Source organism: Falco naumanni, chromosome 13 (genome assembly GCF_017639655.2).
Source record: "Falco naumanni isolate bFalNau1 chromosome 13, bFalNau1.pat, whole genome shotgun sequence".
Lineage (NCBI taxonomy): Eukaryota > Metazoa > Chordata > Aves > Falconiformes > Falconidae > Falco > Falco naumanni.
Window position 1 is genome coordinate 3,104,346 of NC_054066.1, and position 14,521 is coordinate 3,118,866.

The 14,521-nt window shown below is 43.5% G+C and overlaps 1 protein-coding gene across 2 annotated transcripts in view; it reads right to left on the reverse strand.

Moving 5' to 3' along the window:
- Window positions 1–14,521, reverse strand: part of VPS8 (VPS8 subunit of CORVET complex) — an 84,709-nt gene that overhangs the window by 15,225 nt on the left and 54,963 nt on the right. For both annotated transcript variants that reach the window (XM_040613712.1, XM_040613713.1), the window contains 7 exons: window positions 12,397–12,538; window positions 11,618–11,707; window positions 11,142–11,184; window positions 10,268–10,371; window positions 8,783–8,861; window positions 7,316–7,398; window positions 80–160 (listed from right to left, as the gene is read on the reverse strand). In XM_040613712.1, coding sequence (XP_040469646.1) covers window positions 80–160; window positions 7,316–7,398; window positions 8,783–8,861; window positions 10,268–10,371; window positions 11,142–11,184; window positions 11,618–11,707; window positions 12,397–12,538 — 622 coding nt within the window. The remainder of the gene's footprint in view (window positions 1–79; window positions 161–7,315; window positions 7,399–8,782; window positions 8,862–10,267; window positions 10,372–11,141; window positions 11,185–11,617; window positions 11,708–12,396; window positions 12,539–14,521) is intronic.

Sequence of the window (14,521 nt, forward strand, 5' to 3'; positions counted from 1 at the left end):
GAGAGAGTAGTAGGCAAGACAGCTATAAAAGCAGTCCGTGTATACACCAGTGGGCAGAACAGAAACGCGTGCAACTTACCTGTTCATAGTTAAAAGTGTCCAGCATTCCCAGAACAAGTCCTTGAATTTCTCCAAGTTTCCCTTTTCCATAAACTGGATCCTGTATGAAGAAATTAAAACTGCAGCTGAACCACAAGGTATGACCATTCTGGCTTGCTTTTTTTAAATTATTATTTTTTTTTCTTCCAGATTGGCATTGCAAACAGAAGTTCCGACTCCGGATTGACACTGACCGCTATGGGTGTCTGCTGGCAGCCAGCTCCAGGGCTGCCTGCAGGGCTCCAGGCCCCATCCTGCCAGGGTGCTGCTGCCCAGGTCAGAGGACAATTCACTCAGTCTCTGAGCATCCACAGGTCACCCCCAAGTTCATTCCACACCCCCTCAGCCGCAGGTTGAAAGCGGCCAGATCCAGCGGGCCGTGCGGTTGCACAGCAGTATGCAGGAGTCCTGAGCAACCCTGCGCAGTACGCAGGAGTCCCGGGCAAGCCTGATGTCACATCCCCGATGACGAACATCATCTAGGGAGCAGGGGCCTGGGGCAATTCTGTTGCTGCAGGGATGATTTCTACATGCCCTGAGCGGCTTCATTTCCATGTCCCAGCAGCACAAGCAAAGGGTTGTGGTACAACTCATCGCGTTGGTGCATCTCAACCAGCTTCCTTCGGCTGGCTCCAAACCAAACACCCCCTTCTCCCCCACACCCACCCCAGCGCCCTCTGAAGCACCACTCAAGTGCAGGGCAAGAACCCTGGTCTAGTGTGCACCCCCCCGTGCTGGGGTGAGCTTAGCAAGGAGCCCTCTGGGAGCTGCTCTCTGTGACAGTGCACAGCCCCTCAAACAGGCAAATGGGTAAAGCACTGGAAGAGGGGAGAGACTTCTGCAGCATCCTTCCCTCCCGCCAGGCCTGCTGCACAAGAGACCAGGCTCCTGCTCACAGGCGCGCTGGACCATGCCAGGAAATACCTCTGCCCAACCACCGGCACGGTGACAACTTGCCAACAGCTCCTCGCAGCCACCAGCACTAGGGCAGCCTGGGCAGAACTGACCCAGAGAGGTCTCTCCACGCAGTTGCAGAGGTGCCTTTCCCTGCCAAAATGCACCAGGGCACCACTTCCAACATGCGTGTGCCAGGAGCACAGCTTCCTCCTACGCATCTTTGCAGCAGCAGCACGACAACGCCACGGTATTTCACTAGAAGATGTTCTGCAAGCTGTTGCCTATCCAACCGGGATTCAGCTGTCTAACGTAAACGGGTAGCAAGGAAGAGTTCAGTCAGCAGTAGGATCTACTACTGGCTACTGCAGTGGTGTGACCCACACTGTGCAGCACAGGCTCATTCTCTCCCGGTGGCCCGGACAGTCTGACGTGCAGAAGCACAAGGCTGTGCCCTCCCCACGCCAAGTGGGCACCAGCAAGGCACGGACGTGCCTGCAATCAGCACAAGTCTATTCGGGAACACCTCAGACGAGGATCAGGGGAATTCACCTTTGTGTAACACACAAACCCCCAGAGCTGACAGACAGTCAATGAACTGGACCTGGGAAAAAAAACATTTGACCTGCTGGGAGGTGGTGGAAGGATACTGGGGGAAGCTGAGAAAAGCTGACTGGTAGAATAGGCAAGACACTGGCAAAAATAGACTGGCGAGACGTGAAAAGGAAACTAACCTAGAGAGTAGAAAAATGATGGAGATGGTGGAAACAGGAACAGAAATAGCTGGATGAACAGGCTCTGGATGAGATGAGTAAGAAAGAGTAGGAGCAAGGCTGATTCCATGCTGGGACTGAAAGTGAGGGAGAGAAAGAAGAATAAAGAGTGAAAAAGCAAGTTGACAAAGACAACTGAAGCAGCATGGAGGTTACGTTGCAAGACACCCAGAGAGATCACCAGAACAGCTATAGAATGCACATCAGGCAATTTTTGAACAACAGTCTTCAGGAAGAAGTATGACAGGCAGAAACGCCAACGTTCAAGCCTAAATAAAAACAGCACTGAGTAATAGCACTTGAGTCAAAACCAGCTGTAGATCTGGAATATACGGAAGAGCTCATCATGCTGCAGAGGCTACTTTTTTGCTAGGTGAACAGTACAGCCTCAAACAACACTTAAGTTTTCTTTCTCCATGCATAATTTAGAAGCAACAGCATAGAAAGTACACTACACTGAGTCACCATATAAATTATGGAGGGCAACAGGGAACTCAGGACTTTGAACGCAGCATGAACGTGATCCATAACATAGAGAAAGTTATTTTTGTATCCACCAGATACTCTCCTTTTAAAGCACTCAAGAATATGGCAAAGGAAACTCAACCAGGTAACTCACAAACTATACAGATGCAACCAACTTACATATAGCAACTCAAACTTCCCAAGCTGTGTGTAAAGGTGTTCAAAGCAACTTGTTTCTTCTCTGAACAGAGGCAGAGGAGCAAGGGGAGATACGAAGAAGAGAGAAGAATAGAAAAGCCACCTACAGCTTTGCAGAGGAGGAACGTGAGTCTGATAGCCAACTTTCGGTTGCTCATTTTTTCTGAAGTTGCACTTGATTATCTCTAAACAACAGGTAGGAAGAGAGTGGACCCTTCTCCGAAGAGGAGGCATATGGTCTAGCAAAGCCTTGTACCGAGCCTGGCAGCCACGTGCAAGCAGTGCAGCTGATGCACGTTTCCTGCCGGCAGCCATCAGCCAGTGCTTCACACGCCTGGGCTGGGCCATCTACCTGCCCTGAGCATGAAAGCCAGAGCTGTAATTTCACTTTTCCACAGGAAGTTATAATGCTTTCTTCCAATGTGCTGTTTCACCCCCCCCCAAAAAAAAATCTTCAGTCACAAGAGCCTTGCGGGATCAATTACTTTTACGGAGGAATATGCTTCAGTAATTCCACCTTATAAAATTTGTCTCAGTTTGGAATTTATGCATGCTCCAAATATACTGTATGGGATGGCACACTAATAAGTCAGCTGCACCTTGCCAGGAACAGATCACAGCTACTGTTTCCAGGCTGGTATTTCCCTGGGGACATGGCAACGCTTAGCATGGTAAGCCAAAGCCAAACTCATTGCCCAGTGCCTCTACCAACATCTGGAAAAGCTGGCAGGTATCCAGACGCAAGCCAAAGGTGCTCATGCAGCCTTTCAGCCAGTTCTGTCTCCTCCATTTCTAATTTCTTCCCAGGTCCAGTAAATAGCACGTTCTTTGCTAACAGCGCTTGCAGAACTGTGTGAATAAATGCACTATGAACTCAGAAAACGCATTCACTTGTGGCTTGTCCCATCTGCAAGGGGGTGGAGCAACTATTGTACATAAAACTAATCCCAGTGTTGACCTTCAGGACTGGAAAGAAAAAAAACCAGGCAGGGATGGAAAAAATTCAAGCAAAGGCTTTTTGCATCTTTCTGCTTCCACTCTGGAACAGTTTTCAAAGATTCCTCCCTTCCTCAGTTTGGGGTTCCTACAGGTAGATTTTAAATTTCTGGCTTCTCCAGTTCTCCATTTTGTAGGAGGCATCAGCTGCATCTACTTACAAAATATTTAATGAAGGATTATAGCTTTGTAAGGGAATTAACATGCAACCTTTCAGCCCTCTTCAGACAGTACTTACATCCTTAATGACATGGAATTTTTCTTCATGCTCAAGAGAGTTCTTCTAGTACCCCTCAACACGGTTATTTCAGACTTCCTATTTACAGCATCATTGAGGATGAGCAAGAACATAAATATATCAATTGTTATTTCATATGACTTCAATTATATAGAGTTGAATCAATATGCTGTAATAGGCAGATGCCAGGAGCCTACCTATTTTCTGTGAAAGCTGTGGAGCCTGGGCACAGCCCTCTGCAAGGTGCCCTTTAGCAAAGCATTTTGGTTGCAAAGTTAACATTTGCATAAGGTGTCATCTGTAAGCAGTTAAGCCCAGACGAGGAAGAAAAACAGTCCACTAAAATTGGAATACTCTAATTCCTTTTCAGAAAAGACAAGATAATCTACCTCCGTTTATCGCTGTCATCCACCTTACAAAAAAAATCCCCCAGTTAATTCCTGGGCAGCTGTTCTACCTTCCAGACCTGCAGCTCCAGTGCATCTACGCTCTCCCACCAAGACTTGACCTCTGTTGGAACAGGTTTTGAGGGCATTTTTAGACAAACACTGCTTATAATTCTGGGTTTCACAGAAATATTTGGAGGGCTTGGGAAAGGCTGTAGTTCTCCAGGGCCCAGAGGAGTTGGTTTAAGAATTTACTTATGGTCACAATTAGAGCGGCACGTCATTAACATTTTGAACGAGGCCCCACATACTGCTTGGAGGCAAAAGTTTGGCACCAGGGTTTAGAATTTTATATGGCTTCAAAGAGCGACTACAGAGCTCTGCAAAAGGAATACCTGCCCAGGGCTAAAAAAATAGAGATCTTTCTTGCCGAGAAAGAGCTGTTGAGACAGAGGTTCTGGGGAAATACGATGTATGCATGCCATGTTGTGATTCTTCGCCACAGGGCACTTAAATGGCATTCCCAGGTAATCCAAGGGAGCAGATGACAGGTCACACTACAAAGGGAGGGAAAAACTCTGGTGGTCCCTGCTGTCTAACACGGGGAAGCCTCCTGACCCCAAACATGGCAAGGGTTCAGGACCCCTGAACATCTGAGCTGGGCACTCAAAGACATGGCCACACAGTCAGACATTTCCATCATCATCTTCCCAGCTGAATTCAAAGCAACGTTCTTGCAAGGGCCAAGCTATGCACCAAAATAAAACCCAAAGAAAACCTTCCACAGGCACCTGGTACAAGCCCTGAAGCAATAGTTTAATACAACACAGCTACAAACACACAACCAAGACTGACCTAGAGCAATGCAAGCCCAGATACCCAGAAATAAAGGCTGGTGTGAAGGCAGTACGAATGGAAATGCATGGTTTTAAGCACAAGAACAAAGTGTTAAATGACTTGGTAACAAAGGACACTGCTCCCAGCTGCAAAGCTGAGGAGGGTGTCAAGCAAGGAAGGCAGCAGACTGATAAGCGCCCATCACAGAACAAGTTATCCGTGGAAAACTCCATGTCCTAACGTGAGAAGGATGGCAAGTGTGCAGAATATCACAGACCATTTTTCTGTTAGCCCAACAGGAGAACAGACTACAGATATGTATTTCAACCCAAAGTTCCAAACAAGGAACCCAAACGTGCAGCAATCTGGCCTATGACTCACGGAAGCTTAAGTGAGATTCAGAGGCAAAACCCACCTTGTAACAGCCAGCAACTTCTAAAGGACATACCTAAGCTGTCCAAACCTAAGTTGTCATCATCAGTCAGAGGAACCCCAGCGATGCAGTGAGGGGCTGACGCCCTCTCTAGTGCCCACAAATGATCCAGGTCAGATCACTCATTCCCATACATCTGTGGCATTAGCAAATATGTGAGAGTGAGTGAATGAAACCTATGAAAGAATGAGTGTTAAGAGGCAAAGTCAACTTATTTAGAAATCCTGTAAATAAATACCACCGTCCCTTCTGCAGAATCCTCTAATGAGTTTTGCAACCCTATTTTCTCTACACCTGTTTCTGAGCTACAAGGTACCAATTACTACTCCTATTTTATGAAGTTCTGATATCAATGTTCTTTACCTGGAGTTCCATCCTCTCTGAATGCATTTTAAGAAGTCATCATCTCTCCCCATTTTTTGCTCTAGTTGTACAAAACCATCTGCCTTTTGAAATCTCTACAGACTGAATTTGTAAGGCTGACCAGGGAAATGGAATGAACAGGAACAATTTTCCTCTGCCTTCAAATCCAGTGACCAGAGTTGCACATGCTTCTTTAAATAATGCCTTGCACATTTCTGTCCCTAGTAGAAGTCCTCCATCTGATGCACTGCAAGCACCCCGTTAGCCTCTGCAACGTAATAGTGCCATCACACAAAGCACTTCCCTGTACAACTGACAAATACACTTCACTCATCTGCTGCCTCCAGGCCACAAATGCCAGCCTCTAGAAAAGGGTTTTTCTCTATTTCTACTAAAAGAGTCTGTAAGAACAGAAATAGCATGGAATCTCCGAAGACTGCAACCAAGAATCTCTATTCATCCCAAGGGAGAACAAGGTCTCCCTCCACACCATAATACCTCCCAGCTGCGTTATCTTCACAGTGGTGGCTGGTGTGCCTCTCACCCCATTCTGGTAATTCTCAACATAACCTGGGAAAACCTCCCTGTCAACCCCCCCGCTCATTCATTCGCAGCTGCTGTATCAGTTCCTGCCCACTTTAAACATCAAACGAAGCCCAATAGGAAGCTATTTCTAATGCCCCAGTTAAAACCAGATGAAATAAGTTATTGAAGAGCCATTAAGTTTGCCTGACACTTTCTACCTTTGATAAAACCACATTTCATTTGATCATGCTTTCTATCCACTCTTTTACAACACCTATCACTGTCTTTAATTATGTTTTTTTCCAAAATCCAAGATTATGCATAATATTAAGATCAAACTAATAGGTTGCTAGAGGTGCATGTTCACCCTGGGAAGCCTGTAAGCCCTTTTCTACATTTTCATCTCTCATCTGGAATAGAAACACTGAAGAGTAATTCAACACTTTCTCAACCCTTCAATCATTCCACTCTGCAATGCAGACAATTTTTCTAATTCATTTCCTGCATTTCTAAAGGTTTGCTATTAAATCCCAACCTCATCTTTTGTCTATTTTGCAAATTAACAAATCATATCCTCTTGTGATCACTCAACCCAAGATCCTGTTTTGAAATCAGCTCTTCTACAACATTTGCTGCTCACTCACAAACATCTTGAACATAATACGTTGCACTGTCAGTCAAAATGGCCCAGATCTCTTTCTTCAAAGCCTACAAACTTTCCTTTAGTGTTTTCACAACTGTCCACCCCAGAGCTTTAGCTAAATGGCTTTCAACAAATCTAGTTCCAAGTTTTGAGAAGTTCACGGTGGCTTTGCCCTAAAACTTCTCAGTTTCGGTTCTAAGTAATTGCAGCCTTTGAGATAATACCCTACTTGGTTTGCAGAAATTACCTCCACTAACTTATCACAGGTCTATGCCTTCTGAAGCGTCTTCAAGTTTCCCAGACCATTCTATCAGCTTTTCTAACTTACATCTCACCAACTGAACTTTTACTGAAGTACTTTGAACCAGACAATTAGCCAATTTGATCTGCAATGACCTGAAAACTGCTTTTCCCAATAATGGAGTGGCACAGCTTGGTAAAAGCTGCTGCTTTTCAGAAACTCACTTGTAGAATTCTCTGCAGGATTGAAGGAAGAGCGATAAATGAAGCCATGTTGTTCAGCACTTGCATCGTCAAACTCTTCAAAGCTGAAATATCAAACATAAAATCCACCAGCAATTTATTAGGATTCAAGGAATAAAGAGAGATTGGTCTTACACACCAAGAGTTTTATTTCAGTTCATGTTTTCTAGTTTGAAAACTGCTTTTATTTTTTTCTTCTGCCCATTTTGCACTAACACACAGCTTTTTGTATCAGAAAGTATATTTAAAAGTTTGATATCACGATGCCTCTCCATTCCCCTCCCACACCCTACCTACAGCAAATGTTCATATTTTGAGACTAACTTCGCGGCATTGTCATTCACTTTTTCTACCGTTACCAAAAACCAATTTGGGTGCCTTGTCCACATTATAGACTCTAAAAGTCCCTAGCATTAACCTTTTCATGACACCTGTTACTAGATCCCAAATTTCCCAGAGAAAGAGCCAATATTCAGATATGCATGGACCCAGCGCTTCAGCTTCTTTGTGGGGATAATTAGCCAGTTAGAGCAGTCTGGGAAGCATGCACATTAGGAATGAAAACAAAACAATTATGCAGGATCCAAATGTATTATCCCGTCATTGTTGCTGGTATCACTTCAGATGATTACTTTTCTGCAGGCATTAGCTCCCAAAAACGGATAATCTAGGGGACGTTCTGAATTTAGAGGAAAAGATGAATCGAGGGAAGAGGGGGCCAATTTTTAGTTTTGGGTTACTGATCTCTGCAAGACCATCCCCAGGAGTCCAGCTATAGCTAACAGTGGAAGGAAATATACAGAGTGAGGATGGATGGAATGATAGTCACCACACTTACTTGTAATACACTGTGATCCTTAACCATGCACAACTACAATCACTGTGGAGCACAGGGCTGGAACGGACCAAAAGACATTATTCTGCCCCAAGACCACAGTATCTAAGCCCCTTTTTAACTAGTCTTAAGTCTCCCATAAAGGGAGTCTTTTCAAGATGTGCTGCTGACACCCACAACAGATTCAGGGTACTAGAACTGGAGTAGAGAATTTAGCAGGTGTGTTTGAGTTCTAGTGATATATAATATACAATAGGTGCAGGGCTAAGCACACAAAAAGGCTAGGCATGGAAGACGACAGTGTATTATCACTTCAAGTTCCCGAAGTGCAGACTGCAACCTACTTACAACCCAGAAAGCCTTTGCACACGCTGTGCACCTTGGCTTTTTCAAAGAGACCATGCTCAATGGAAGCCCCTTGCCTGACTGACAGCTGCAGCCTACCGAACACCCACCTGAGCTCAGCGCTACAGCCTCCGCAGTTCGGATCTACCGCAGGAGCAGAACATTAACGAACTGAGTCAAAACCGGTTTTCTTCTATTCATTCAGTAGAGAAGAGACAGTACACAAGATTTTGATTAATATTTCCAGTCACAAAAGCCAAAATACTTACATTCGGAGTATCGACACTGTGAAGAACCAGATAATTTCTGTGGGGACATCATAGCCTCCAGCAGGGGAAACCAGAGGGCCTGAAATAATTGAATGCAAGGAAAAAAAACCAGTAAGAACACGGCAGTACTAAAAATGAACTATGACCAATGTCAGAGTCCATTTTCAAAGACTCACTTCCAGTTTCTGAAGAACAGAACTACGTTTCTCATGACTGCAGTGGAACAGAACTGAAACATGTTAAAAAAAAAAAAAAAGCAAAGCCCTTGGGGATCTGTTTTCAGTCTAGATCGCTCATATCTTAGACCAAGACACTATCTGACTGGGGTCTGAGCAGAGAAGACCCTTGGTTCCTTTTGCTCCCTCTTCTCCATTCTCACCTGTTTTTTTACTGGGATTATGACAACAATCTAATTTAATTCATTCACTCCCCAACTACTTCTCTACATGAGATGCAAGCTCTCTGGTGTAGAGACTGCTTACATAACGGGTAGCACAGTAAATGGATCCCAGCTGGAGAGAGGCATCTAAATCCTCCAGATGAAATACAGGAGCTGTGAAAATTCACATAGGATTGTACTGGGGAAGCAGGTCCTTCCTTTGGTGACCAGAGTCAAACCTTACTCAGGCATCACCAAAGCAGTTCCAGCAGGTGGAACAGGACCCAGAGTGAGAGCAAACTGACTCAGGTCTGTCCAATTCGGCAGGCGGGCCATAGGCACTCAGGGTGTGCACACAGCCACCTCTTCAATGAAACACAGCAGCCATCTGCTGCACAGCAAAATCATTTAAGAGAAGAAACCCAGCAGGTCACCTCATACGCTGGACAGTGCTCGGAAGACGTTACAGAATTCCTGACTTCCAGACATGCCACCTCTTAAAACATGGGAACGACATTCTCGGTTTTGAGTTCAGTTACACGAGTTACACAAAATCTTAGGAGTGAAGGTGCCTTCTGTGTCACTGATGTTAGCAAAATGGAAATGCAACCTCAGTACAAGGAAACAGGCAAACCCAGTTCCTCCTGCAAGAGCTCAAGCAAGCTGTATTGTCTCCACCCCAACATTAAATTCAGGATTTGTGAACATATTTAGAACCACAACATTCTGCAGCCACAGCGACAGCAGCATCAGCTCTGTACCGCCATAAAGTTGGCTCGAAGTTTACTACGCCTTCTTTAGTATTTGACTGACAGTCAAGCCAAAATTGCAACTGGAGCTGAAAGCAGGGGAAAGGAAGTTGCCTCATCTGCTTCTCCACTGCTGATATCCATGTTATTTTTTGCACTTCCTTACAAGTGAGGATTTCTCTCTCATGGGCCTAAAACCTGAACCACTGCAAGAACACCACAATGCAGAGGAAAACAATGTCTGCTTGAGACATATCAGCATACAATAGACGGGGAAAGGAAGAAGGACATGAAGGGAAAGTTTCAGGAAATGCAGAGGTCTGTTGATTTTAGTGATACATTTTCTTACTATCTTACCTCTCGCTGTTGCTGGTCTAAATTGTGTGAATTTCTCTGGCAAAGGGCAATTGTTTTCATTAAGGTATTTTCAATATTTTCTAGCATGGGGAGTTCAGCTGAGCCTAAGTTTTGGGGGAAAAACCAAATTGCAATTATAAAAAGTATTAGATATGTTAACTTCCAATCATTCTGCAAAATAAAATCATTCTGTTCATCTAAATTCTGTTCACTGCAGTGAGCAACTAAATTATAAAGACAGGTCCTGATTTTTGGCACTTTTCCTGAATAGCACCGTAAATAGGCACATAAAACATTTTACATAATCAAATAAGGAAGATCTTAGCTGCAGTTTAGGATACAGTTAAGCAGCAAATATAGGCACTGCATTTAATTAGGTGCTCATGAGTCCCTGGGCTAGTGAACAACGCACCTGTGCATATACTCATTTTCTGTAGGCAGAATTCTTACTGCTCTGAGAGGTTTGCCTCAAAAAAAGCTACTTCCAGATGCCTCTCATCACTGTTCATATATAATGCCTGCTAAAGCTCAGTAATGAGTTTGAATGGATTCTAACATAGGAAATGTGGCTGGTAAGCCAGGAAGAGTACCAGTCACAATCAAAAAAGCTAACAGGGCAGCTGACTGCACACACAAAAGAACCCCTTCCATCACAGTTTGTTCTAGATCTCCAGCAAGATCAGAGTAAAAGAGTAAGGAAGTGTCATCAGAATAACTACCACAGCCATGTGAATATAAATTTTAAAAATGTCACTGCAAAACCCAGAAACCTGAAAAAGGATCTCATTATGCCAAGTATCAGGCTTATGCACTTTACATTTTTTGTGTTTATCTCTTTTTAATAGAAAATGGAGTTTAACTTGATAACTCTTACTTTCATCATCTTGTGTAAGCATCAGCAACTTGCTCTGCAATCGCTGAAACAAGAGAGAGAACTCAGAACAGTAAACTTGCAGAATCTTGATAGAAGCATTTTTAAAAGGTATGGTTACAAAGGCTCGGCCTCATTTTCTTTCCCAGTATGACTAACATAGCATAAATCTCTTTCCAAATATGGAATGGAAAACTGGAGCTGAAAGGTGATTTTTTGATTAAGAAAAACAAATTTCAGCATCTATTATCTACTAGATGTTTGAAGACATGCCAGACAAATACACTGATCTGCTGAGTCTGCAGACTACTGAACATAATGTTATTTGATGGAAAGTAAACGCTTCTGTGGATTCTAGTGGGAAACAAACTGAGAAGTAATGACGACATCAAACCTTAACTTCGGCCATCATGCTGATGGCATGTCGCGCCATGCTGGCATGGCAAAAATGACACATTCAGGATTTCAGCATACTGTACCTCAAGCATAACCAAAAAGGCACCATGGATATCTCCCTTCTTCTCCAGTAAATACGAAGAAGCTTCATGGAGCTGATGTTTCTGGGTTATCTGAGTTAAAAGAAAAAAAAAAAAAGTGAATGTCTGTCTTAAGAAATCTGCCAGCGTTTGTTTACTCCACAAGACAATGAGGACCAGATGGTCAGAAAGGATTGTGTCTCCATGTGTTCACAGGCACGTTACCCAGTCTGAGCAGCACACCTACTTTCCCCTGCTGCTGGCTATGCTGTGTTTATTTCCCAACTTGCACTACTGCCACCACCAACATTAAAATATTTAAAGAAAAATATATTAAAAATTTGTATAAATAATCAAGATCAAGGACAGATTATTGTTAAAATTTTCATAAGGGGAAGAAATAGTCGCTCTCCCAGCGCTCGTCAAATTTTGGCAACACTGTTTTCCAAAACCCCCAGCCCATGACTTCATATACCTTTAACATATTAATCAACATTAACACAGCCAGTCTCTATTCTGCAGTTACTCCGTAGCTTCAGAGCACTAATGGCTTTTTTCTTATTAGTCCTGAGACTAAACTCAGAATCAGTATATTAAATACAGCTAACCATGCTAGGAGGGCAGTTTAGCAGCTCAAGGGGAAAAACAGTGCTAGAAGTGGATTAGAAGAGTATCCAGGAACTAATCCACAACCTTGGTGAAAGTACTTTCACAGCACTTTCAAGAGATAGAGCTGTCTTGAATGCTTCCCCTAGCCCTGTCCGCATATATGGCTTCCCTACCTGGATGGTTTCTTCCAGTCTGCAGTATTCCAGAACTTTAAGCGTCTCCAAAACCTGGTCTGGGCTGTACTGACACAGCAGCTCAATGAACTGCTCAGTGATGTAGGGTGGTAGATGTATCAGGTCTTGATTAATGCCTTCTCTGGAATACAAAAGGCACAGGAGAATCAAATCAGATTCTAGCCCATAAGTCTGACTGGAAAGAAGAGTTCCTTCGTGAATTGTGCATTATCTATTATCATTAAAACAGAAGTAAAAAAGCCTGGTTTTAAGAGAAAAACTATCCTGTTTCTACTAGTTACTGGTGCTGGAGGTTAATAGTAGGCATTTCATTTGTTCCACAAAATATTCTACTGATGTTTCAGTATAAATTAGGCTATCAAAGACCCCTGTGAAGAAAGATACCAGCACAGACACATCTTCAGCAATTCTATAGCAAAGATTTTCTTCAATTTCTTCAGTAAAACCTTATGGTCTCCGAGTGGTCATTTTAGATGCCGGTTGTCTATTTGCCCTACAGACCTTCCCTGCATGTGTTCGAGAAAATGTTTTATTGCTTTTTGCGTATCATGCCTGAAATTCTTCTTTGGTTTCCTGTATCACATTGTAATGCTTCATCTGTTAGAATGTGATCCCTTTTATCTATGTCACTGACATATGAAATCATGCTTCTTGTAGGGAAACATCCTCATTTTTGTTTAGTACCTCTTCTCAAACAGAAGAAAACTGGTGCATTTGGTTTTGCTCTTGCAGAGGCAATAACTCTGTGCACTTTACAGTCACTGGTGGAGCAGACAGCCCACTGTAAGGTTTTGAACCAGCCTCTGCATGTTGTCCAGCAAAAGGCTGCATCCTCTCTCAAGGGTTTTGCAATCAGCTGCGCTACAGAACCATATTTAACTGGAACTAAAGACATCTGCCTCATCTCCCAGCATGGGATCTGCTCAATCTACACAGGTAGGTGAAGCCTTCAACCCCTGCTGTGCTTCCCTGCCTTCCACAATGGTCAAGCACTCAGCAGTGCAGACCTGGCACTCCTCTGGGTAGGGCTCTGGATAATTATAATTAACAATATATATAATATTATATTCAGAAAAATCGTGCCCATTTTCTTATCCCTTGGCTTATCATTAAGGAAATGTGGGGGAAACAAAACAGAGAACAGAACTGCATGTTCTTCATTTGAAGCCCATCACTTTCCCTGTGTCCTGACTGTTTTCTACTGATCTTGTTTTTAAAAAGAACAACATGAAGCCTGAGATTTCAAAGCATTAGGATGGAAAGGACTATACTTTCCTAGAGACAAACATAGCACCTGCAACCCTTCAAAACAAACAGCAGTTCACCACCACTGTATGCTAAACTTCATGTGGCAGTTCTAGGATAAATGCATCACGACGAGAAACAGCAGAAGTTTATCCTGCCTAGGAAACGGGGCTCTTAAGCCTGTTCTGAAGCTTCTGCTGGGAAAGAAAACAGATCAAGGTAGGTATTTCATTTTGTTATCTTTCTGAACAGACATTCCTAATCAGGAGATGTGCTGATGTGCAAACCCTACATCCATGGGATGGACAAGGTCTGATATACAATATGATCCTATATTCCCTGGGAGCTACAGGAGCTAACAGGATTTTTATCATCCAAGAAAGCCCAGGAGAATACCGGGCCTCTAGCAATCCAAAAGCAGCTTACTGTGCTTACAATGTCAACCGCTTGATTATAAATTATATTTACCAAAATTGAAAGCTCACACAGGTGCCTATCGCAGTGTCCAAAACACAGTTGTTCAAACCCCGGTATCTACACTGCTGCGTTCTGATATCAAATCAAGATGGACTTTTGAAGGACCAAACAAGAACCCCGAATTCTGGCCTCCTGCATTCACCATCCACCCCTCCCACAACACACACCCTATGAACTCCCCCAATGCCAGTAAGGGAGCGAGCGTTCTACTCTTTTTGCAGCTAGACTTAAATAAAGTAGCACTTTCTATTTAAAAATCATCTCTGTCTACCAAAATGGGGAAAATGGCAAATCATACATTTTTAGTACCAGAGCAAACTTCTAGTCTGGAAATAACTCTGACACCTAGTATCCATGACTTGATGAGCAAGCTGGTGTTTTC